General features: G+C 36.2%; 1 protein-coding gene across 1 annotated transcript in view; it reads right to left on the bottom strand.

Moving 5' to 3' along the window:
- Positions 1-26,141, bottom strand: part of RGS22 (regulator of G protein signaling 22) — a gene marked incomplete at both ends in the record, with an annotated part of 112,547 nt that overhangs the window by 6,315 nt on the left and 80,091 nt on the right. Inside the window, 8 exons of the mRNA XM_080801634.1 lie at positions 3,787-3,966; positions 7,500-7,661; positions 10,544-10,612; positions 13,386-13,544; positions 16,754-16,916; positions 17,858-18,030; positions 20,451-20,543; positions 22,496-22,690. Coding sequence (XP_080657760.1) covers positions 3,787-3,966; positions 7,500-7,661; positions 10,544-10,612; positions 13,386-13,544; positions 16,754-16,916; positions 17,858-18,030; positions 20,451-20,543; positions 22,496-22,690 — 1,194 coding nt within the window. The remainder of the gene's footprint in view (positions 1-3,786; positions 3,967-7,499; positions 7,662-10,543; positions 10,613-13,385; positions 13,545-16,753; positions 16,917-17,857; positions 18,031-20,450; positions 20,544-22,495; positions 22,691-26,141) is intronic.

Raw genomic sequence — 26,141 nt, 5'->3', positions numbered from 1 at the left:
AAGAAATTTATGTCTTCTTTTAAAACACACACTAGTTGATCTGCCACACACACTGCTGTTTTATGCAAGTATTCCAAATATTCAGTCCATCAAGAGGAACTCCTCTCTGCCCCCCCCCCACCCCTTTTCTTTCTTTTAGAGAAAGGAAATACCTCTGGAAAAGCTCTTAAACAAAGCTGCAGATCTAAGAATAAATCTTGAGTAACTTTTAAATGATATAATCTCTTTTATGTGAGAGCAAGAAAAGTAACATTTAAAAAGCAGGGTGGTATCCTGGACAAATGCTTTCTACGAGCACATTCTACATTAAGTGATTAATTGTGATATTTATAGAGATAAGAATTGTTGCTCAAATTCCCATGCCAAGTATTTCCATTAGTTCCAGAGGCATACATTACTTCCAAGAAGGTAGGACTTGCCACATCAGATCAAGCCCAACATCTTGTTGCTGGGAATGACCTTTACCTAATGCCCTGGAGAAAAATGATCCATCCCATTAGGCTCTAAGCCAACTCTTCAGGGGAAAGGAGGAGTTTTTAAAAAGCAAGCACTGCAGTGATCAACAGAGTCTTCAACTGGTTGGTATATTTCATTATTCCTTTTTTTCTGTACACGGATATTATCAGTAATTCTAAAATTATTTACTCCTTTAAAAATACAGTTTATACACAACTAATGAATCTTTGCGCCCTACACCAAAAACTAATGATGTAGTCAACTATATGTTGGTTAATTGAATTTAAATTAAGAAAAAAAAGAGACAGTTTTATCATTGAATTCTGTAGCCTCTTGGTATTTTGAATACAAAAGCTAAAGATCCTTTATTTGATGAAATACAGGCTTTTAAAAAAATTTCATTTACATTTACCCGCCACGTCTTTAAGTAAGTCCCTGCTCCAATGTCAAGGGATTATGGTGGTTTTTATGCGAACTTCTTAAACTTAAATACTCTCCCTCTTCCTCCTCTATTTACCAACTACTTACCCTAAATCTCAGTTATCTCTCCAAAACCTGAGTCATTCCTAGCTCTCAAATACATTGACTTCAATCTAGAAAATCTTCCAGTAAAAGTCACCCAAGTAGAACACAATTTTTCAATAGGAGACATAAAACTGCTCTATTCCTAAAAGTTGCAATTACGATTTTAGGTTAATGACATATGTGCTAGTCATGAAAATTACCCCGTGCCTCCACAACCTTAAAAGAAATCAAACTGTATGTAACAAAAGGTTTTAATAATTTTATTTTATTTTTAAGATTTATTTATTTATTTGACAGACAGAGACCACAAGTAGGCAGAGAGGCAGGCAGAGAGAGAGGAGGAAGCAGGCTCCCTGCCGAGCAGAGAGCCCAATTCGGGGCTCGATCCCAGGACCCTGAGATCATGACCTGAGCCGAAGGCAGAGGCTTTAACCCACTGAGCCACCCAGGTGCCCCGGTTTTAATAATTTTAAAGCTACTTTGCTCACTGGCAGGAGATGGGCAATGGCTTTAGTATGAATAAAAAGGGCCAGTGAAAATTTGGCTGGGTGAAGAAAACTTTAAAGCTATTAGGGGTACAGGTGGGGGACAGGCAGAGGCTAAACTGATAACAATACCGGAACAGGCAACAGGTTTTTAAATCTCCTATGCAGCCTTTTCACTCAAGTTTGCTCTCATTTCCAATTTGATCTTACTCCTTTCTGTCACAAATGATCACTTCTCGTGTTCAGTCATCTATGTGTTCAAAAATGCCTATTCTGTGCCAGGATTTGGGCCACAAGGGTTAATAAGAAACATTCCCTACCCTCAAACACCTTACAATCTAGTGGGAAAGTCGGCATGAAAATAGGCATTTTCAGTTTTGTGTGATAAACAGAGACATACACAGGATCTTACAGAAGCACAGGGGAGAGATGATAATGCAAAAAACTCAGGAGGGAAGAGAGTGAGTCTTGTCTGTGGAACTACAGATATGTCAGGAAGACTGGGGGTTGGGTAGCAGGGAGTGGTAAGAGATATGCCTAGAGAGATAAATGAAGATGGTCTTCATGCTGAGGACAGTAGGGAGTAATTGAAATAGAAAGCAGAGAAGCGACATGATCAGATAGACATTTTGAGAAAGGTGGCTCTGCCTGCAGTGAGTTGAATGGTTTTGAGAGAGCCCAGAGGTACGTTTGACAGTTAATGTGAAGTATTGCAGATGTGAGCTGAGGTAATGGCATGGAGTCAGAGAAAAGTAGATAGGATGACAGATAACAAAGAGACCAATGGATAAATTTTAGGGACTGCAGATATGGGGGTAAAGGAATAAAGGAGAGGGAAAACATAAAGATGGCAATCAGATCTTTGGCTTGCACACCTGGGTAGAAGGTGATGCTATTCTCTGAGCTTCCTTAGGAAATGCAGGAGGAATCACCAGTTTGGTGAGGTGAGGACTACAAAGATTCTCTTATTTTCTGATGCTCCAAAGACTCCAAAGACATGTCCAGGACTCCATTTTCGGAAATCAAGCAGAAGGCATAGACTAGAGGACTCCAATAGAGTTTACTGGCTTCAATCCCTGGTATAGCAGAACCAACCAATATAAGCAGCTCCAGACTCAAGGTCTTTGAGCTACATGGGCAAGCCCTGGTCTGGTTATCCAGTGACCTAGGCTAGGCTAAGTGATCGCTAAGATCTTTTCACTAACAGATACTCTAATTCTGGCACCATGTTTTCTCTATTTCTCTCCAGCACATCCTCAACCACTCCTCTATATTTTTACTTATTTTAATGTATAATTTGGATTGGGAGTCCGTTTTCAGTTTCTTAGAGGACTCAGAACACAGCTGGCTCACAAATGAATGTTAAGGAATAAGGGCCTTTTTTCCATGCTCAAGGGCAATCATATCCTAAATCTCTGTTTCATATCACTTAAATCATGACATGGCCTTCCCTATTACCTCTATTATAATTTATTTTTCTTAATCATTTTTCAGGAACAACATCACTAAAAGGCTTTTAAAAAATGCAAATAAATTATGTTCACTGTTTTCTATTATTTATCTTAAAAAGAAGTAACTTGAGCAGGTTAACAGGCATGGTTTTCCTTTCATGAGCTTGTGTACTTTATGCTGGTTGGGTACTTAAATCTCCTCTCACTTACTTTATGAGCTATGTGAATATTCCAATCTTTAAAAATACACAAATCTTGGGACACACATATTTTACCACATATTTGTGGTAGCAGATTTTTCTAAAGGAAATAAGAATGGTGGGAAACGAAGGAGGAATTGGCTGGAGTTCTAGAAGTTAGAAACAAAAACGATAATCGTGGAGAGTCAAGGATAGTATTTAAATAATTGTATTTGCCATATATTCTCAACAAAATAATAAGTTACTAGTTTCTTGTGATCTGGGGAATATGCAAAAGTTTTTAAAGATTTCTCTATCCGTTTTAGGGGGTGTGCAGACAGAGAGAATGAATCTCAAGCAGACTTCTTGCTGAGCACAGAATCTGAAATGGACTCGACACAGGGCTCAGCCCCAGGATCCTGAGATCATAACCTGAGCCAAAATGCAGAGCCTGACACTTAACCAACTGAGCCACCCAGGCATCCCCGAAAATTTTTTAATTAAATAGAATAAGCCCCAGTATTAGGAAAGTTGGGACCTTGTCAAATATGAATAATGCAAAAGCCTTAAAAGGATATCTAGATTGTTTATCTATTTTAAAATATGCTTAGCTGCTTAAAAAAAAAAAAAGAAATAAAAATAAATAAAAAATAAAATACCCTTAGATGCATGCCCTCATCTCTTTCTTACCTGTGCCTCTCTAAACACATATGGTCCTAACTCCTTCCTGTGTTCAATAATCTTCTGGGCTTGTTCTACTGGAATGTCAATTTGTAAAGCTGGTGGAATACTAGAACTAATAAAGCAGTGGATAATAGTCATGATCTTCTTGTGAATGATGGACTCATCACAATGCGAATGGCACAAGTCCTGAGCAAGGAGATAAGATAGAACAATATATCATTAATGCATTCCTAGAATACTTTATAGAATTGTACCAACATGTCTTTCAGTAATATATACTGCTTAGCTGCAGGTCAAGAGGGCACTAGAACATGTGAAGGCTATCTTAGAAAAAAAAAACAAACACCATATCTTCTATTTCTCTTGGGTTTGAGGAACCTAACCCTTTGACGCATATACCCTATATAAATATGTTTCACTTAATCTGGAGTGCTTCTACACCCAGGCAAAGAAACAGCTTCAATGTCTACTTTCACTCATTGAATGAATTTATATGGAATGCCTGCTGTCTACCAGTTGAGCCCCATGACAGTACCTGCCCTTTAAAGGCTCAATCTTCCTGGAGGAGAAGCAAGAGAACACATTACTTCAATCTGAGCTAGCTAGGAAGTGTTACAGTAGAGGCCTACACAGGGTCCTAGGTGAGCGCTGAAAACAGGCACCTAGCTCAACTGATGGGGTGGATGCGAAAGCTTTTCCAACCAGAACTGCTACTACTCCAAGGTGACTGAGGCACAAAAAGGCAACAAAACCAGGATGCTGGCCATGACAGGTATGTCATTATGTATCTCTTAGTATTTGCACGCTTATAGTTAACCCATTAAATTATCCTCCTTAAAACTAGTGATCATACATTAAAAAAGAGCCAGTTTTATGTCACAGTTGTGGGGCTATCATTTTTTAAAATAAAGAGGTAGCTTAGTTTGAATTATGGCATTGCTCTGTCAAGGACATTGTTCTCTAAATTGCTAGGAAGCAAACACATTTGGAACTTGTCATTCCAGGCTGGAAATAAGCTAACACTTATTAAGTACTCACTGTGTGGTGGGCATTGTTAGAGTTATCTTATGACACTACGAAAGAAAGAAAAATTTGAGTGCTGGCCATATAAAATCTTGCAAATAATTTGGAATAAGTTATATATGAAACAAGCTTGATACGAATGTTACATTAAGACAAAAGTTAACGTTTTTAACTCATTTTAGCATACCCTCAGAAAATGCCTATTTATACCACATATGTTTCGTATGTTACCAAGAGTGTATTTTTTTCCATTACTCATAAGATATCATATATAATTATTTGGTGAGCCTAATTTATAATTATGGAATATGTCTTGTGAAATAAAAACAAATTTTTGGAGTTTTCATTTTGAAGGTGAAGGGATAAAAGTCAGAATTGAACTTTTTTTTCCTAATCGTTCTGCCCTACTATATCATTAGCCTAGTGAACTTTTACCTATCATTAAGGTCTCAGTTTAAACAATTTAAACAGGTTAATCAAACATTGTTCTGAATTGTGAAAATTTGGGAAGAATCTTGATCTCAATTTCTTGGCATATTACCATAATCACAGCTGGGTGGGGAAGATGGAACATAACTTAGTGTTTAAGGGCATGAGCTTTAGCAACAGAATGCCTTGGTTCAAATTCCAGCTTTACCACTTAATTAGCTACATGATGTTAGAAGTTTCTTAACCCTTCCATGCCTTAGCTTCTTCATCTGTAAAATGGCAAGAATAACAACTTTGACCTAATAGTATTCTTCTGAAGAATAAATTCATTGTTACATGAAAAGAATTAAAACAATATCTGGCAGATAGTAAACATTTAATAAGAGTGAGCCATATAAAAGTGAGCTCAGTAAGATTTCACCATACCAGGTAGAATGCTTTCCACCTAGCAAACTCTCTCAAGACCCAATTCAAATGTTATCCCTGCCGAGAATTCCCTGACCTACAACCCTCTCTGCATCATTCCCTCCTTGGTGCCAAAACTGTATCTAGTTAGAACATGGATCATAATCAATATTATTTCATGATATTTGTTTTCATGGGTGTCTCCCTCCTTGAGGGAGGGCAATGTGCTGCATTCACATTTTTATTCATACAATCTAGCCTAATAGTTGGCACATTAGGTACTTAATAAATGCTAATTGAATGAGCAAATTCCCTCCTATAGCAGGATTTTGACTAGTTACCTAGAATTACATGTCCTCCATTCTATACCACAGATAAGATTTTTAAATGAAGACCAAGGGCAACCTTGAAGGAGAAATAGTCGCACAACTAAAGGTTGACTTTGAATGAATGGGTGGTTCTTTTTTTTACCTTATTTACTTATTTATTTAATTTTATTTTTTCAGTGTTCCAAGATTCATTGTTTATGCACCACACCCAGTGCTCCATGCAATACCTGCCCTCCCTAATACCCACCACCAGGCTCACCCATCCCCCACTGCTCTCCCCTCTAAAACCATCAGTTTCTCAGAATGGGTGTTTTTAAATGTCCTTTGTGCAAGGATGATCGCATTACCTCTTATCCTAGTGGGGTTGGGCTTACTCATATTCATAGCAGCTTAAAAATAATTCTGCCCACTCGTATTACTGCCTATTCTGGAAAACAGACTCTACCTCCTTTTTAATTCTCAAAAAAAAAATTTAATATTGCTTACCTTGTGACAGATTTTGAAAAATTTTATCTCAAAACAATTTTTTTTCTAAGAAAATTTCTAAGGTGAGAATAGTACAAAAATTGCTCATAACAGAAAAGAATAGAAAACAGTTTCATGGTAAGTTGGAGAAAGTTTGGAAATAGATTTTATCGAGCAATTACTAACTATATAGAATAAAAATGCTGCAGAATATTAGTATGGCATAATTCATACTTAGAGTATAGACGAATTGAAAGTATTATCATCTTAACTTCCAGTTTTATTTTTATTCTTTACCTTTATAATGGGATAAATAGGCTGCTCGGCCAGAAATGAATCTGCTCCCTGTGGGAGCATGAAGCAGAGTCTGGATACCTACTCTTAGGTATTTCTACGTAACATTCCCATATTCAAGTCTCGATTATAATACCTAGAAAGTCCTTTCTTTTCTTCAATGCAAAGATGCAATATGGTTTCAATAAACACTTAAACTTAAACCTAAAAATAAACTACCTTTGCACCTAAACTTGTTTTTTCAATTAATTGTTTTGTTAAAAATTTGGCCATTCTTCCTAATACAAAAGCTCCTCTCATCTCTGTTGGTTTATTTATCTATAATTGTCTATCTTTGATTACCATTGCTGACAATATAGTTGGGAGGAATTCCGGTAAAGAGATCTTGGTTAAAGTACTGAATATGGATGTCTTCAGGAAAAAATGTGTATGGTCCATTTATAGAGGAGTAATAGGCAAAAATATAGTTTAAAATTCTTTTCAGGAAGGTCTCATTAAATCATAATATATGTGAATATGTAATATATGTGACTATGTTGAAAAATCTAATTCTATCATTTCAGGGCTTACTCTTACTTTTCACTGTATAATAAAAAGTGTGCCTAACATAGAACAATAAACACCTTAATATTTATATATTGGTCTGAAGATGACACAATTGGGATATCTCATAAAAATCTTGTCTATGGAGTTGCAGGTAAGAATCTGATGTGTTAAGACATTTCCTCCACACACACACAAAAAGGTGGTTTTCTCAAGCTTCTAATATGATACCTTATATTTTTGTACTTCTTGCCAAAAGAGTACATCATTTTCCAATAAATCTCCTTTTAGAGCCACAAACCGTTGAAACTGTCTTGCAGTAATTGGATTCAATAATGCTTTACGAAAAGCAATGATTTCACAAGATGAAGATATCCACTTACTCTCCACAGGCTGTCCAAAGTAGATAATACAGAAAATTAGATGAATTCTAAAAAGTAACAATAAGGTCATTTATTAGGCTAAAAATTACCAACTTCAACCTCCTTTATTTTGGGCTGTTGGAATTTATGGCATGGATACAACAGAATTTGGCAACTTTTACCTCTCTGCTCTTCTCTCTTTTGTCTCCTTCATATTTTTATGGCATCTTTTTTTTCATTTATAAATATTTTTATTGAGGTGTAATTGACATGTAACATTATATTAGTCTCAGCTATACAACATAATGATTCAGAATTTATATATGCTGCCAAATGTTTACCACAATAAGTAGTTACTATCAGTCTTCATACAATGATACAGAACATTTCTGTTTATGAATATAGCATTTAAGATTTACCTTTAGTAACTCTCAAATATGCAATGAAATACAATGTTATTGACGCTAGTCACCATCCTATAAAATTATATCCCCAAGACCTACTTATTTCATAACTAGAACTGAAACCTCTTGACTCCATTCATTTCACTTAACCTCCCACCCTCCTGTCCTCTGGGAACCACCCTTCTGGTTCTCTGTATCCATGAGTTTTATTTGATCTTGTTCAATTTTTAAAGAGGTAGAGAGAAAAAGAAATGATTGGATGATTCAGAACATATAACTACATTGTTTAAGAATATTAAGAATCATTACAGTTTGGGACTATGGTGAAAAACTACATTTTAATGCATTGTGTGAATTCTGTACCTAAACAGAAAAATGCAACCATAATTTTATGATTACATATTGTTACATTATTATGTATTTTTAAACTACATGTTACTATACATGTATCATGTTATATATTAAATATAACTCGCTTGCCTTTTAAAAAATAAGACCACTAGAACATTTAAGGTATTTTTTCTAAATCTTACAAAAAAAAATTACCAATTAATCCTGTTAACTTAAACAGGAAATTTGCTGTGGAGCTTCTAACTAGAAAACAAATCATATTTTTAGGTGAGACATCTTCATATTATTTTAATAAAAACTGTTATTAATACTTGATAACAAGAAGAAAAATCATTACTACATTATTTTTAGTAATAAGCTTCTTCTGACTGAGGATTTACTTTACATAACAAAAAAGCCAAATGGACCTATAGTGTGTTAGTAATGCTTACAAGTATTACTTAGTTTGTATCTTCACAGTTTTGAAATACAAGATGTCTACTTTCTAAGTTTTGACCATTATAGATCACATATCCATCCCTCTTTAGCCTCTCAGATTAAAAAACATAAGACATAGATTTTACTGAGTTTACTGAATAAAACATCTTTTTTTTTACTGGATAAATTTTATTGAAGTTCCCCAAATCTGAGTTTAGTCTATAATCATGCAAAGAAGCACCATTCCAAAGGCAATGTTTTAAATGAATTTAGGAATTACAGTAACTCTCAGTCAAAACACATGATAAATATCTATTACTGACAGTGCATAAAATAAATTTCCTGAAACAAATCATGCGCAACTATCAGCATAAGTGTTGAAGAAAGTTATGTACAAAGCACTATGGGAACACAAAAGGAGTAACTCATTCTGCCCAGAGGAGCAAAAGCTTTGCAGAAGTGTCTTGAGGATAACATTTGAATTGAAAACTGAAAAGGGAAGGCAATACTAGGCAGTTGAGGTGAACAGCAGTGCCTTAACCCAGATAAAGTGATTAGATGCCTAACACTGTTTTAGTGAGGCACATATTCTCTGGTCAAAAAGTTAAGACCTCACCATATGTTCTGTATTAAAATTACAGCCCTATAAATAGGAACAATTATGTATTAGACTGGGATGTTTATTTAAAAAGCACTCAGCAGGGGCCCCTGGGTGGCTCAGAGGGTCAAAGCCTCTGCCTTAGGCTCAGGTCATGATCCCAAGATCCTAGGATCAAGCCCTGCATCGGGCTCTCTCCTTGGCAGGGAGCCTGCTTCCTCCTCTCTCTCTCTGTCTGCCTCTCTGCCTACCTGTGATCTCTCTCTGTTGAAAAAATAAATAAAATCTTAAAAAATAAAATAAAATAAAATGCACTCAGCAAATAATGTTTTAAGACCTACTTCTTAATATACAAAACTTAGTAATTAACACAACAGAAAATAATATAATGTATAATGCACAATAATATGAAATATAAGCCCATCTTCCTTAGCACTTCAACAAAAAATATAGCAAGAGACAAACATAAGAATGATTTATTTCCTTTCAAGAGGAAAATGTAGAAAAAGAGCATCCTAACAGATACATACAATCCTCTAATAGTCAAATAAAATTTTATGTATGTAGGGGGTCACCCGGGTCTAGTCTGACATTCTAGAATGATCTGTAGAAGGATGAATACATAAATTCATAGGCTCAAAAGGAAGACTGTGTTTATCATGCTTGTTAAGAAGCAAAATAGGCAATTTCTAGTTAGGTATCCTATTATAAAATGATAGTTTTTAATCCTTTTAAAGCCAAAATGTAACTTTCAACAGAGGATAATGCAAGATAATTTAACTTGCTCATTCTGTTGCATACCTATTCTTTTTGTGCAATTCACGCTCAGTAATCAATAAGCTACCATATGCTAAAATGAACAGCTCGCCTCAATAAATCCACCACTAGCAAAATAAACTCAAGTGCATATTTAAAGTCCAATATTTAAAGCACACTTCTAGGGCTTAGCAGGTCGAGAGGGCTTTAAGAAGAGGACTCTGGCAGAATCACCCTCTCCCCTAGATTCCATCAGCCAATAAAACAGAGTCAGTGGCTTAGAAAGCAGTGTCTACAATGAAGGTCTTTGAACAAGGAGGGGAGGAAAAAAAACAATACTTTGACAGAGCGGAGGGAGCAAGAGGAAGACTATAACAAACTACTTGCCTTCCAGACCCCGATCTTCCTTTCATGCTTCTGTAACAAGAGCTCTTCGGCTATGTCCTTCATCTGCACCTGAAAGCAAAACCAATTATTTTATCCCAATTATTCAGAATGTCTACATTTTTTACGTCATTTACTAATAGCTTTTATTTTATTTTATTTTTTTTTATTTTTATTTTTTTTAAAGATTTTATTTATTTATTTGACAGACAGAGACCACAAGTAGACAGAGAGGCAGGCAGAGAGAGAGGGAAGCAGGCTCCCTGCTGAGCAGAGAGCCCGATGCAGGACTCGATCCCAGGACCCTGAGATCATGACCTGAGCCGAAGGCAGCGGCTTAACCCACTGAGCCACCCAGGCGCCCCAGCTTTTATTTTATTTTTTAAAAATATTTATTTATTTATTTATTTAAGAGTGCGTGCACTAGTGGGGTGAGGGGCAGAGGGAGAGAGAGAGAGAAAATCTCAAGCAGACACCACGCTGACCATAGCGCCCCACGTGGGGCTCAATCCCACCATCCTGAGAACACAACCTGGGTGGAAACCAACAGTTGGCCGCCCAACCGACTGCACCACCGAGGTGCCCCTAATTTAATAGCTTTTAAAAATGTGGTAAAGGTCAGCATGGATAAGAGATAATGCAGTTTAGGAGAAAAAAGAAAGGGAAGCTCTCCCTAGGTGCCTGGCAAGTCACTCAAATTCTCTGAACAGTTTCCCCATCTGCAAAATTAAGCTAATAATACCTAAGTGTGTTGCCCCAAATGTGGATAATAGTTCACCTTGGGTCCCCTGGAAATTGAAGCAGGAGAGATAATTAGGATTTCACAGATTTTTGTGCTATTTTCTAGGCACAACTAATTTTAGAAAAGCACAGGAGTTATTCAACACAGGGAGGAAATATAGTGGATATTTCTTAAGGTTATTGCCTATATGCAATATCTTCCCTTGGGAACCACTCCTGCCAAATCTGGGCTATGTGAAACTACCTCCCTGTCCACAGCAGATAGATAGGCACTGACCTAGAGAGACCACTACTGGATCATAGGTGCTGCTTTTTGATAGCCACAGCTAGAGAAAAGATCCAGGAACTTCTGCGGGATTTCCAGGGCTGTCCCAGCCCCTGGCCTTTCTAGAGCTTGGGTGTCAACTCTTCCCCTCAGTGTGTGAGATGTTCCAGCACCATTTTATAACAAATTCTCTCCTTTCTCTCTGGCTGAAGGTTGCCAGAATCGGTTTATGTTGTTTGCCACCCAAAGAACGCTAAGTCAGTCAGGAAATGGTTATAAGTTACAATAAAGTTATTGTGGTCAACATAGTGAGAAAACGTGGTAAATAATATTAGTAAGCCAAAGCCTAAAGAAAGGAAATGAGGAAATCTGAGCTGCCTCAAAGCTTATTTCCAGGAACTTTTTGCCTAAAACAAGTCAGCTCTTCTTCAGACTATAAATTCTATTTTTCCCAGCTGTATTATGTTTTCCATAATTTAAGGTGCTCATAAGACTAAGGATTATTTCCACATAAGTAAGTCTCAAAGTGTTTGATAAATTGAATATAGAGGACAGTTCTTTTAGATTCTTCCTGATCAACACTAATGGCATGTGCTTTTGCATACTAGAGCCCAAAATTTCACCTTCTGTCCCTTTATGTTATTTTTGTAAAGATCAGCTTTGCCTGTGTTTGGTGTGACAATGACATTTTAAATGATCAAAGTAGGGGCGCCTGGGTGGCTCAGTGGGTTAAAGCCTCTGCTTTCGGCTCGGGTCGTGATCCCAGGGTCCTGGGATCAAGCCCCGCATCGGGCTCTCTGCTCCGCAGGGAGCCTGCTTCCTCCTCTCTCTGCCTGCCTCTCTGCCTGCTTGTGATCTTTGTCTGTCGAACAAATAAATAAAATCTTAAAAAAAAAAAAAAGATCAAAGTAACACAAACTTTTTATAAAGTGCAAACAAAGCAAAAACCAAACAAAAACAAAAAACACCCCATTTCACAAAGTAAAAAGTAAAAATCTTTCCTATTCCCCAGGAGGGAGATACTTCTAGACTTTTTTCATAAACACAAATATGGATAGACAGAAAAAGAAATACATAAATCGATACAGAGATTTAAGAACATGTAATGGGATTATCTTCTATATGCTATTCTGCATCTGCTTGTTTCCCTCAAGAAATAATCTTTCATCAGTACCTGTGGAAATCTCATTTTTATATTCTAATCTCATTTTATAACCCCATTTTATATGGAAATCTTCATAGCACAGAATTAGCACAGAATTTTCATAAAGCATTTAACTATTTCCCCTTGTATGTCCTTGCCTGTTTATATGAAGACTTCATAACAATATAAAAATAACACCTAGATTAAGAAGTACTGTTTGAATCTTCGCTGTGTGCCACGTACCACGCTAAGAAACTACACATAATTTCTTTCATTTCATCTTCACAGTTATCTTAGGAAGCAATTACTCTTATTAACCCCAGTTATTTTTCAAATGAAGAAACTAAGGTTATAAAACTTAAAAGTTTTTGGGGCACCTGGCTGGCTCAGTCAAGTAGAGCGTGAGACTCTTGATCTTGGGGTCATGAGTTCAAGCCCCATGTTGGGTGTAGAGATTACGTAAATTGTAAATGAATGAATGAATGAATGAAATATACTTACAAAAAAAACAACAAAAAACCGTGAAGGTGTACAGTTAACACATGGCAGGGTTGAGGCAAAACCCTGGGAAGGCTGACTGCATGCTCTTAACCACTGCACCGTAAAAGTTCAATGGCTGGGTCCACAGGTAGACACATGTGATGTTTTAAGCGGTACTGCCTATTGCTATGCAAATATTCCACTAACTGATATACCTTTATCTTTTGTCGTGCTGCAAACTGTTCACTTGCAAGAAACAATGGCAACCACACGTTTTCCAGCTTATTGAGGACATGCTTCTGAACTTCAAGCAGGACAGGGGCATCAAGCTGCTCATGGAGCATCCTTCCCCAGCCACCACTTAAATTCATTATCTAAGAAAATACAAAGGAAACAAAAAAACTGCAAACTCCTATTTTAGTGAAGAAACACTAATAGTCATTCATTTATCCATCTACTCCCAAACTGTTTCCCAAACACGTGTTAGGTAGCACAACTGTCATTTGCTGAAAGATAATTCCTGGCTTTATTATGGATGGTAAAAATCTAGAACTCCCCTATAACATCAAACAGACAATTGTCGTTTATGTGATGGTTTTTTTTTTTAAAACAGTATTTTTTTTAAAAAAATTTTTTTTAAAGATTTTATTTATTTATTGGACAGACAGAGATCATAAGTAGGCAGAGAGGCAGGCAGAGAGAGAGGAGGAAGCAGGCTCCCTGCTGAGCAGAGAGCCCGATGCGGGGCTCGATCCCAGGACCCTGGGATCATGACCTGAGCCGAAGGCAGAGGCTTTAACCCACTGAGCCACCCAGGCGCCCCTGTGATGGTTTTTTTTGATGTCTGATTTTGCTTATGATATATTTCAGAGAACACAGGAGTGGGGTTTTAATCCTGTGTGACCACAAGCAATGCCATTTTTTTCTCCACAGCCTCAGCATCTTCAACTATGAAATGAGTGTAATTGTTAGTCTATGCGTTCTCTAAAGGCTCGTCCAGGTCTAAGATTCTATGAATCTGTGATTCTGGTCAACTTGACTAGTTGGAGAAAGCGTTTTCTTTTGTGTATGAGGAAAATGGGGCATAAATTACTTAGGAGACAACGTTGACTCATAAATTCTAAATAGGCACAAACAAATGTTGGGTTGGATGTGGTGGGATGAGGAGGTCCTAGCAATGCAGAGCTGCTGCAACAACTCTGAAGAAGAAAACAGAAGCAGCAGAAGTAGAGAGAGACCAGGTTATACAGAGGAGTCTCTGACCTGCACAGGTGACACCTTTTACAAAACATAATTTCTTGGTGGCCCCATCTTCCTTCTGTAGAAGTCTCAGCTTCAACAAGCCACAAATGACTATTTCCTGCTATAAATCATTCTGTTTTCTGCCTGTTTCTGTGCACACACCGTTCAAAACTTCTGGGCCCCTCACTGGAAAAATTACCTCCTTCCTAGTTCACCTTTGATTAATAAAATCAATCAAATCTTACTAATAATTGTTAAAAGACGAGAAACCCTCGTAGCCATCCTTTAATAATACTGATTTTTTTATATAAAAAAAGGAAGGAAAAAGAAAAAGAGGGAAAGACTGCTTTGCTGATCAAAATGCAAACTTGGCCCACCCAGCTGAAATTAGAACTAGCAAGATCTATATGGAATGTAATGTGATATGAATATCCTTAAGTATAAAATACTTAAACAAAAATAAAAGTAAGGCCAGAGATGAGGAAGAAAGGTCATTGAGGACACTCTCTGGAGTAAACACAGTCATTTGCTGTGATAGCAATGAATCACTTTTTCTACTGAATTTGAAGTTCTCAGCATGAGCTGAGAACTTCTAGTATGAGAACCTTCTAGTATGGAAGGTTCACACAGTAGCATCAGATACCAGGAACCCTCATACAATGTAGCACAAGCCAAACAGAAAACAAATGCCTTCCATGTGTTTATTTCATACTTGTCCTTATTGAGATACCCGATACTTTTGCTAATACAGCCCAGATTTGGATCTCAGGGAACTAATGGTAAGGCATTTTGTCAAGGTTGCTCAATTCCAGAATTCCTTCTCCTTCTTATTCCCAAAAAGTATTGCTTATTTTACCCCTGAAAGATCTAGCTTTTTAATGTGGTATGCCCTACTTATGAACACTTCTGAATTTTCCTTTAACTTACTGAATTTAGCATGAATCTGAAACTTGGATTTTTTGGAAGTACACCATTAAAACCGGTATCCTTTTAAACTACCAAAATAAAAATATCAAACACTATACATTTGATCTCCAGATAGTAATGTGGTACTAGCAAACTTCAAATTCATTATAACACTTAATTCTTTACATTTCGAAAGCATAAAAATTGAGCCATATTTCATGTGATCAAAATGTTACATGAACACTCAGTTGCACTGCTGAATTCCCATCTGGCCTTTTTGTCATAAATAATGACACCACATAGTGTAATAATGACATATAGCAATAATGACAGTAATATTATAGTAAATAATGACAACATATATCACAGGCATTCATATTTGCTGAATGAATGGGTGACTGGATGAATAAAAGCTATTTTTATTCTATCAATTACTTCAAAAAATAACAGTTTTATACTATACTTGCGTGAATTTTAAAGGCATTTAATTTGTAGATACTTAGAAATAACTTAAAAAGTTAAGATCTTCAAAGTATCTAACATATAAATCATAAAAGCAAAGGACAAAATAGATGACTTTCAAGTTGTTGACAAAAAGAAATAAATTACTGGTTTTCAACCACAATGACCTCACACAAGTCAGAATGGCTAAAATTAACAAGTGAGGAAACAACAGATGTTGGTGAGGATGAGGAGAAAGGGGAACCCTCCTACACTATCGGTGGGAATGCAAGCTGGTGCTGCCACTCGGGAAAACTTTACGGAGATTCCTCAAAAAGTTGGAAATAGAGCTACCCTAGGACCCAGCAATTGCACTACTGGGTATTTACCCTAAAGATACAAACGTAGTGATCCGAAGGGGCACATGAACTCCAGTGTTCATAGCATCAATGTCCACAATAGCCAAACTATAGAAAGAGCCCAGATGTCCACCAACAGTGAATGGATACAGAAGATGTGGCATATAAATACAACAGAATACTACTCAGCTATCGAAAAAATGACATCTTTCCTTTTGGAATGACATGGATGGAACTAGAGGATATTATGATAAGCAAAATAAGTTACAGAGAAAGACAATTATCATATGATCTCACTGATATGTGGAATTTAAGAAACAAAACAAGATCACAGGGGAAGGGAGGGAAAAATAAAACAAGACGAAACCAGAGAGTGAGACAAACCATAAGAGACTCTTAATCATAAGCAATAAACTGAAGGAGGGAAGGGGGGGTAGGGGGATGGGGTCACTGGGTGATGGACATTTAGGAGGGCACATGATGTAACGAGCACTGGGTATTATATAAGACTGATGAATCACTGAACTCTACCTCTGAAACTAATAATATACTATATGTTAAATAATTGAATTTAAATTTTAAAAAATGACTGGCTTTCATACTTCAACAAAGAATATATGTTTACATATTGATACCTGGTCCTGCTGATATAGAGAAGCTGGACTTTGGGGGCCAAAGAAATATTTTTTATTAAGGTATTTGTTTTTAATATATATAGATTTTTCTTCCCTTTGCTTTCGGTCTCCATAAACTATTCTTCTGAACTGTTCAATGTCCGTCCAGCACATAAGGTCCATACTAAAATGAAAACAAAAACAAAGTACAGGCCTTTTTATTTTTTCTCTGAATTCTACTAATCCACCAAAAAAGTTGTTGTCTTGCCTAGTTAGCCGAACTGATTAGATCATGAAACTAATGAGTTCAATAATATGTCTAATCCTGGCTAAATATATGAATGAACACAGGAGTACTGGGATCAGAAAAGAATCTACTACTGTTATCGACAGGGTCTCAGAGTTCCTCCATCAATGCTGGACTCATATTGTTGATATCATTTCTGGGAAAATTTCCATCTACTGCATGTATATTTGGCAACATGCTAAATTCACAATTCCCATCAATAAAAAGGGAAACTATATATGTGAAATTTGGCTCCCAGGTCTAAACCTTTTCTGCTAACTTGGGAGAAAATTATTGGAAAAATATATGATCAATATTTCAGTTTACATTAGATAAATATGTCATAAGTTTCCAAGATTCTGTGCAAAACTAGTATTTCACTGAGATCAGTGAAATATTAATAATATTAATAATAATATTTTATTATTAGCTAATAAAAATTACAAGCATTATAGTAATAATTTCAACAGTTTAGAAAAATATAAAGGAGATACTTTTTAGAAATATGAATTAAAGCAGCTGTCTAGAAAAATGCAAAAGAAAGAAAGAGTAGAAAAGCAAAAGAATAAAACACATTGGTGTTTTTATTCCAATGCTAAAAACTACTAACAAATCTTATTTGACGACTTGAAATAACATTTAGGAGGTTGCTCTTATCAAAATGCACTCCCCAACAAAAAGTTACACATGCAGATTTCAGAGAGGTATGCTCATTACTTTTTACTGTCGTGGGTGAAATCTTGCACCAAATCACTTTTATAATATGTTCAATCAAAATAAATAGCTTAAAAACATAAGTAGCTTAGAAAATGATGCTCTAAAATGCTTATGTCCCTTACCTTGAAGAATGAGCCTCAAGAAACTGGCGGAAATGTTCAAACTCCAGTTTGTTGTTAAGCAGGTCATTAAAATTAAAGTGCTTATATTCTTCAGGAACATTATTCCAGTATTCGGGTTTTTTAGAGACCTCAGGAAGCCGTGAAATACCAGTTCCAATTTCACCAGCAGTGTCCTAGTGAAGTAATATTTTTCATAAAAAAATCTCTTAAATACAGCAAATTATTTTCCAAATTTAGAAAGGGAAGTTGAAATAAAAATGAACAATTAGGCCAACACCATCTAACAATGCAATGGTAGAAGTAGGTGAAGAATCTGGAATCTAGACTCTGGCTCTAACTCCTCTCAAGTTCTATTCTGTTCCTTGCTGTTCCATTCGCTTCTTTTTAGGAACACTTAGTAAACATTTACCATATATTTGCTCGTAAAATATTTGATTTTCTTATTTTTGTTAGTACAAGAGTAAAATATCTTTTGTAATAAGAAAACAAAAACCATACATACTACTTACTACCCCTCTCAGAGACAACGACCGCTAACATTTTAAAATACAAATCTTCTAGTCTTTTTTTGCGTACACACATGTAGTTTATTAAAAGCCAAGATAGGACTGAACGACTATGTATGGTTTTGTAACTTGGTTCTTTTTCTTAACAATGTATTATGAACATAAAATGTTCTTTTATTTATAGCAATTTTGAGAGTTATAGAGTAAGGCAATATAGTTTTCTAACAGCACATTCTTTACATGTAAACTTCTTCATATAAAAGTTAATGTTTAGGCATTTTAAGACCTGATGTTTTGCAGTTTATAAGTTCTATTTAAGGGCAAAGAGCTAGAGAAGCTTACTCTTTGAAAAACCTTTCCTTTCCTTATGGAATTCCTTATATAATTAATTCGCCCCTCTATTTGTGTTTGAAAAGCATCAGACCATGAGAGAGAATACCAATATTTAAAAAATCAATTTCCAATGTGGAAAAGGATTATGGGGAGAATTACAAATTTTTGTTCATAAATTTTAAAAAACAACCTAAAATACAATTAAAATGCTACATTTTAGTTCATAAGTTTTAAAACACAAACTTAAAATACAATTTTATGAACATTTTCATTAAGTTTAAAATGCAACAAAATGTGCTACTTTTTTGGATTTTTATATAATCTTTCCAAGATACTAATAAGTAGTTTCTCATATAAAGAATTTCTGTTAAAAAGGCAACTATCATGAAGATTACATTTAACCATCTGAGCCACCAGGTGCACCTCATGAAGGTTACATTTAAAAAACAACTTTACTGGGACACCTGGGTGGCTCAGTCTGTTAGGTGTCTGACTTCAGCTCAGGTCATGATCCCAGGGTCCCGGAATTGAGTCCCATATCGAGCTCCTTGCTTAGAGGGGAGTCTGCTTCTCCCTCTCTCTCTGCCTGCCACTTACTTCCCCTGCTTGTGCTCTCTCTCTCTTTGACAAATAAATAAAACCTTAAACAAAGCTTTACTGTTTGTGTAAAATTTTATTGTAAAAGAGTAAAAATTTGAGATAGGCACAGAGGAGAAAGTAAAACTATCACCTGAAAAAAAAAAAAGATCAAGTAAACCTTACCACTCAGAGCTGTCTTCAACATTTTGGTGAACATCTTTCCAGATACCTCTCTTTGCATATATGTATACATGGAGAAATACATACATATAATTTTACATAAAGAGGATTATATGATACCAATATTTTTTGTTCCCCATATATTTTTTAAAGATTTTATTTATTTATTTGACAGACAGAGATCACAAGTAGGCAGAGAGGCAGGCAGAGAGAGGGAGGGGGAAGCCTGTTCCCCACTGAGCAGAGAGCCTGATGCGGGTCCTGATCTCAGGACTCTGGGATCATGACCTGAGCCGAAGGCAGAGGCTTTAACTCACTGAGCCACCCAGGACCCCCCCCCCCCATTATCTTTATATAATAATAGGTCCTGGGCATTTTCCATGTCGATAAATGTGAATATGAACTCTCACTTTTATGTAGATACACAAATTTCATTTATGGTTTTCAGGATCTACCATGGTTTATACAGCTAATCCAAAATTTGCAAATTTATAAATCAAAATAACACTTTACTACCCTAGTTAATCCTATGATCTTTTTACGGACTCCCCCAGATCCCTTCCATATTTCTTCCTTTATTGTTTTGTCTACTGCTGTCACACGACAGTTCCCTTTCTGTTTGGAAAACTCAATCTAACTCTTTTTTTGAATTGACAATGAATAGAACTGTTGCCATACAGAAAATAACCAGCAACGTTCAAAGGAATAATGCAGCTTGAAGGCTCTTAACTAAGGCAGGCAAGTAGCTTGGCTTCCTACATTACCTCATCTGCTTTGTTCTTCGGGCTTTGTTGTTTAATGTGTCAGTATAAAGTGATACCTGTGAAACGCAGCATCCTAGGCAAAGAAGTAGCAGAGAAATGAAACCGCCTTTCCCCTACTTTATCAGGACATGATCTCCTCAATATATGATCCCCGTGCCTCATGCCAATATATACAGTGATAATCCTCTCCAGGATAAAAAGTTGATTTTTCTAAGTAGAGAGCTGTCTTACCTCAGTTTTCTTGGAAAAAGTCTCTTTATGCAAAGCCTGTAGCTTTCTGAAGTATGTGGAATCTAACTGTCGAGTTTCTTCTACCAGCTCCACCTAATAAAATAATAATAAAGCTCATAACATCAATAGAATGTACATTATGAAAAAGTGGGGAAAGAATGCAAAATTTGCCAATAACAGTGGGCTCAAAAATGAATACATTTGCCAATAAAATAAATTGGTTTGGCGGCAAAAGCAGCAAGACCAACATAAAAATATTAACTACAGCAAATTCTGACTTTGCATGCATGCGATAAAATATTTCTATGTAATGATATAGTGACACCAGAGATCATTCCTCCTTTCTGGACACCCCATGAGAACTAACAAACACTGCACACATGTTGGGTCACATTTTCGTTTTCTACTCATTACAACAGGGTAAGAGTCACAAGGACAGGCATTGCTAGCATTAGGAACCAAATAATCCACAGTAGAACAAGAAATGACTGCACTCCATTCGTAATAGTCTGACCTAAGGTTTTTTGCTGTAGCAAGAAAGGAGAGAGTCATTCATCAGATTAACCTCATTGTACATCTCAGCCTGCAGAGCAGGTTTTGCACTGTTTTAGACAGCCACGAAAACAAGCTCATTCTCAATTTCTTGATTCCAGGGAAAAATCAGTTTGGTGGACTGAGAACTTTCTACATTTAATAACTAGCTTGCGTAGTCTCCTTAATTATCCTTTTTGGGAGCAAGTCTACATAACCAAGTCAACCGGACTTCGAGAGAAGTCCTCTGGGCTGAATTTAAGGAAGTTTCTAGTTTCCTGTTAAAAAGAGTGTATCATTTCCCCACACATTTTATAAGAATCATCACCAATGCCAAAACTTTTTGGTTTAGGGAAGTTAGTTATAATTCTAAATCTTTTTTTTTTTTTTTTAACATCTCAGACACTATCTCAGGTCCTTTTTTTCTCTATGCCATGCATTATATTTAAAATAATGACTGGAGAGAATTTTTTTTTTAATCTCATACAATAGCCTAACTTTTCAGTGTAATAGATGTATTTTTGTAGAAAAGTTGTAATGCTAATTTTTGAAGACAAAGAGAAATTAGGACAGAAAATTTAATTTTCACCACTGAATTTAGTAAGCCCTGAGAGTTGTTCAATCACAATCTGAAAAGGTAATTCTATCCATGGTGTTTTGATATTAATTTTATCTTAATTTACCTAACCTATTCTTTCTGGTAGAAGATAAGAATAAGAAGTGGTTGAGGAGATAGGAACAAAGAATAGCAATATGAAGACAGCAGAGTTGCACTGAGAGGGACCTGATGTACAGGGGTCATGCATTAACTTCATAGAAAAAAAGGGCCCAGGAATGGTTCGAATCTATGATTCAAAATAAATATTTAAAGAAATTTCCTCCACCCCTCAATAAGAATAGTGAAAACATTCAAGCACTGAGACTTAAAATGACCTCTTTTGGAATTAAAAAAGTTGTGTTGAAACTTGTATCCAATCAAACAGTCTGACATAATGAACATTTGGAGTGCCTTCAAATAGCAACACTGAAGTTACAGAATGTGTTTCCCACAATACATACGGAACGTTTCTATTTTCCATGGGTGTCATATTTACCATAACTCATCCAGGAGAAAATTAAATGCGATTTTTCCATTAATCTAAATGAAGGCCACTGCTGAGAAATGGCAAAAAGGGACAACACCAGGACATTATCACGGCAGATTTTGTTGGTTTGCAGGAAATCAAACCTCAGATTTCTCTCTGCCGACATAAGTGTACAGAGAACTAAAAATGACAAAGATTTAGTCTTTTGTTAGGAGACAATCGAAAAACTGGCAAAAAATGAAGTTAATAAATACTTTCGCTGCTCCAATTTTGAGCCTGCCAAATCTTAACTCTGAGTCCCTGGCCCATATGAGGTCTTCTCCAGTTTTTCTCTTTTTCCGTTTTTCTCCTGTAAGTTAACAACATTGCTTATCCTCAGTTTTGTAGTAAACCTGAATGGTCATATGCCATTTCTTAGTGCCACAGTACCTTTCCAAAAGTAGCTTGGTCGAATTTTACCATCTTTGTCCAGGGCTCAAGAAGGAGGAGAAGGATATATTCTTCTGCTGTGTCAAAAAGGTCTTCAAATGGTGGCTGTATTTTCATATAGATTTCTTTTTTCTTTTCCTGTTGGAGTCCAATGTCAAGAGTAGCCGAAGGAGCAATGTATGTGGCAAAAAGATACTAAGGGAGAAGGGGGAGAAAGAAAGGAGAGGATATTGGGAGAAGCCATAATGGTGAGTGGGTTCCTCAGTAAAGGCATTTAAAAAATGTAAGAGAAGGGAAACAAGCTCAGTGATGTCCTTTTCTTGAAAAGATGCATGGAACTCCTTAAGTCAAAGCACTGTGTTTATTCTCTTTACTTTTCCTATTTCTTCAGCGGTAATTAGTCAATTTGTGGTGGCTCTTACTCAAGAGTATATCATTTGAATATTCCAATTTTTTATCAGATTACTTCTATGTATTATTATGATTGATTTTAGGTTATAGGTCTCCTCTTCCCCTTATGTTCACGATATTTCTAACAAATTATTGCTACCTCCCAAAATGGCTTGAAATGCCCATTTAGAAACAAGAGGCAAGAATCACTGGGGCTGAAAAACTGGCTATCGGTCTTCTAGTATAGGGACCCAACAGACTTCCTGCCCTACCCAACAGAGCTGCAGAGTTCTTAAAACTGTAACAAGTATCGCTTTTTGCTGTAAAAATATCTCCAACTGATGTCCAATGCTGTGGAAGAGATATGAGAAGGAAGTAGGAGTGAATGGAGAGATACACAGATACACATGGCATTTCTAAGCTTCCTAGAAAAAGCTGCATAAACGTCTATTCCATTCTACTCATTTGTCTTTTCTCTAAATGGTAGCCATTTACACCTGAGAATTTAATGACATTTTATTTTTAAAATATTACATATCAAATATGTCATGCTCTGTGTATCAGATTTAAATATAGTTTTACTAACAATCTCTAATTAATTGCATTCAATTTTCATTTTATTTTTTGACTTAGTTTTGGACCTGATCATGTCCAGATTCAACCCAGGCAATAGACAGATGATAGATAGATAGATAGATTTGTACCAAATACAAATAATAGTATTCTGTAAAATAATCTTCTTAGAAGTTTTAAAGGGTCCACACTAATAACATAAGCATTTACTGAGTATCCATTACATCTTGGACATGTGGATAGCTGCTATGTATGCAACGATTAATGATTAAGACCCAATACCTACTCGAAGGAGCCCACTGGTGGTAACATCAAGATGAAAATTGGTCACTGCAATACAGTATGATAAATACTACAATAGAAGTATGCATTTAAATAAGATCATCAATGATTGCCTGTCCATTCTTTTTAAACTCACATCCCATTAATTGCCTTTTAAAATTTACACTCAAATACCAATTCTTCTGTTATTTTCCTAAACCTTGTTGTTTTGCCATTCCATACCATTGCATATATTGTTCGTTTGATCTTGGATATTCACCTTACCCCATGCACCTTGTCTGCTTGATAAACTCTGATTTATTCTTTAAAAATGAACATGGATTTTTTCCTCCTCCAGGAAACCTTCACTGACACCGTCCTCCCAAAATCATTTTCTACTGCTATCCACACCACACTATAATGAAGTTATGTATTATGTATCTTCTTCTAGAATGAGGTCCTTGAGGGCAAATACTGCAGCTTATTCTTTTGTCATTCTCCAACTCCTAAAACTGTTCTTGGCAGAGAGAAGATGCCATAAATGTTTATTGAATTGTACTAAATCCACAGAAAAGACTCATTTATGTCTTGGAATGGGAAAGGAAAAGATTCAGAAACTTTTCCAAGAGAAGATAAGTTTCTCTTATTCTTAATCCTTCAGCTGAATCTTTAAAGATGAGTTGGAGTCAATCAGGCAAGAAAAGGGAGTTGATGAGAAGAATGGTTTAAGGAGGAGGAAAATATGGGCGAGGCGTGAAGGCTTGCAGAAGTTTTATGACCTATGGAGAGATTCTGGGCTCTAAATAGATACCACTGGCTAAAGGAAAGAAGTAGAATAAGAGGGGATGCTAGAAAGGGAGGCAGAAGCCAGAACGTGCATATGACCTTTTGTCCCTTGGTGAAGAATTTGAATTTTTACCTAAAGATATGTAATGAGGTCTCTCTGAGGAGTGACATTATTGGATATAAATCTTAGAAATAAATCACCATGGCGTCAGGAAAGAAAAACATTTCGAGTAAGATTTGGAAGTTATTTCAATGGTCAGATAAGAAATTATATGACACCTTCATCTCGCACTTGCTTTTTTGCAATAGCCCCTTAACTGGTCCTCAAATGTTCCTCTTTGCTTTCTTACTGTCTTTTCTTTTCACAGCAAACAGAGAAGGCCTTTTGCCTATCACTCTTATGTTCAACTCTTCAGTGACTTTTCCTCTTGCACACAAAAACAGCCAAAGTCCTTATGACTCCCTATAATTGGGATTTTTGGAAGTTTCTCAATACTGAGACGACAAGGATTATAGTTCAGGGCCTGTCATTGGGGAAGCCCCTGTAAATACTTTAGGTTCTCAAAACACCCTAATATCAGAGCTGGACCGGTATAGACTCTAGTCTTGAATCTTTAAAGTGCCAAGAGAAAATAACTGCTAACCTGTAATTCTGTACCCAGCAAAAATATCCTTATAAAGTGAAAAGAAAACAAGGATGTCATAAATCAACAAACAGCACAGACAATTCATCACCAGTAGACCTGCACTATGCACATGAAACAAAGGTAAGAGTAGGATGGAATAGAGAAAAACAGATGCATAAATATATAGGTAAAGATGAATAAATACTGATAGTAAAGCATAGTAATAATGAATGAAGTCAGAGGAAATAGTAAAAGAGCCTAAGAAAGAGAAGTTGAGATTGAAAGGGCAGGTTAAGGTGCAATTGAAATGATCTACTGGGAGCTCTACTGTAGGGAGGAAAGCAAATGAGGTTAGAATCAGGATAGTAATAACAATATGCAGAGAGGAATTTCAAAGAATGAGAGTGAATGAGGCACCTGGCTGGCTCAGTCAGTAGAACTGTGACTCTTTTTTGTTTGTTTCAAGTTTTTATTTAAATTCGAGTTAGTTAACATACAATGTAATATTGGATTCAGGAGTAGAATTAGTGGTTCATCCCCTATATCTAATACCCAGTGCTAATCACAAGTGCCTTCCTTAATCCTCTCACCCATTTTGCCCATCCCCCACCCACCTCTTCTCCAGCATCTCTCAGTTCATTTACTGTATAGTTAATAGTCTCTCATGTTTTGCCTTCAGGGTTATGAGTTCAAGCTCCACGCTGAGCGTAGAGCTTACTGAAAAAAAAAAATAATAGAGTGAAGATAAGGGAGAAACATGTAGAGCAGTTAAAAGGGAGTACTTATAAAGTTCAGTATATAATGTGGCACTCACTCAATAGATATTTGTTAAATGGATGAATGGAAAATTAATGTCCTAAAGTGAAATGATGGTCTGAAAGGGGAATTTCAGAGTTCCAACATTTAAACCTGAAGTCGTTCTAAATTATGATGGATTCCAACACATGGCTATCTCCACAGTTAACTTGGTAAAAATGGAGATAAAAGACACTGGAATTGGTGAGTTAAAA

Source organism: Martes martes, assembly GCF_963455335.1.
Source record: "Martes martes genome assembly, chromosome: 4".
Lineage (NCBI taxonomy): Eukaryota > Metazoa > Chordata > Mammalia > Carnivora > Mustelidae > Martes > Martes martes.
Note: the sequence above shows the minus strand (reverse complement) of the source record. Positions and strands in the feature narration are given on the sequence as shown.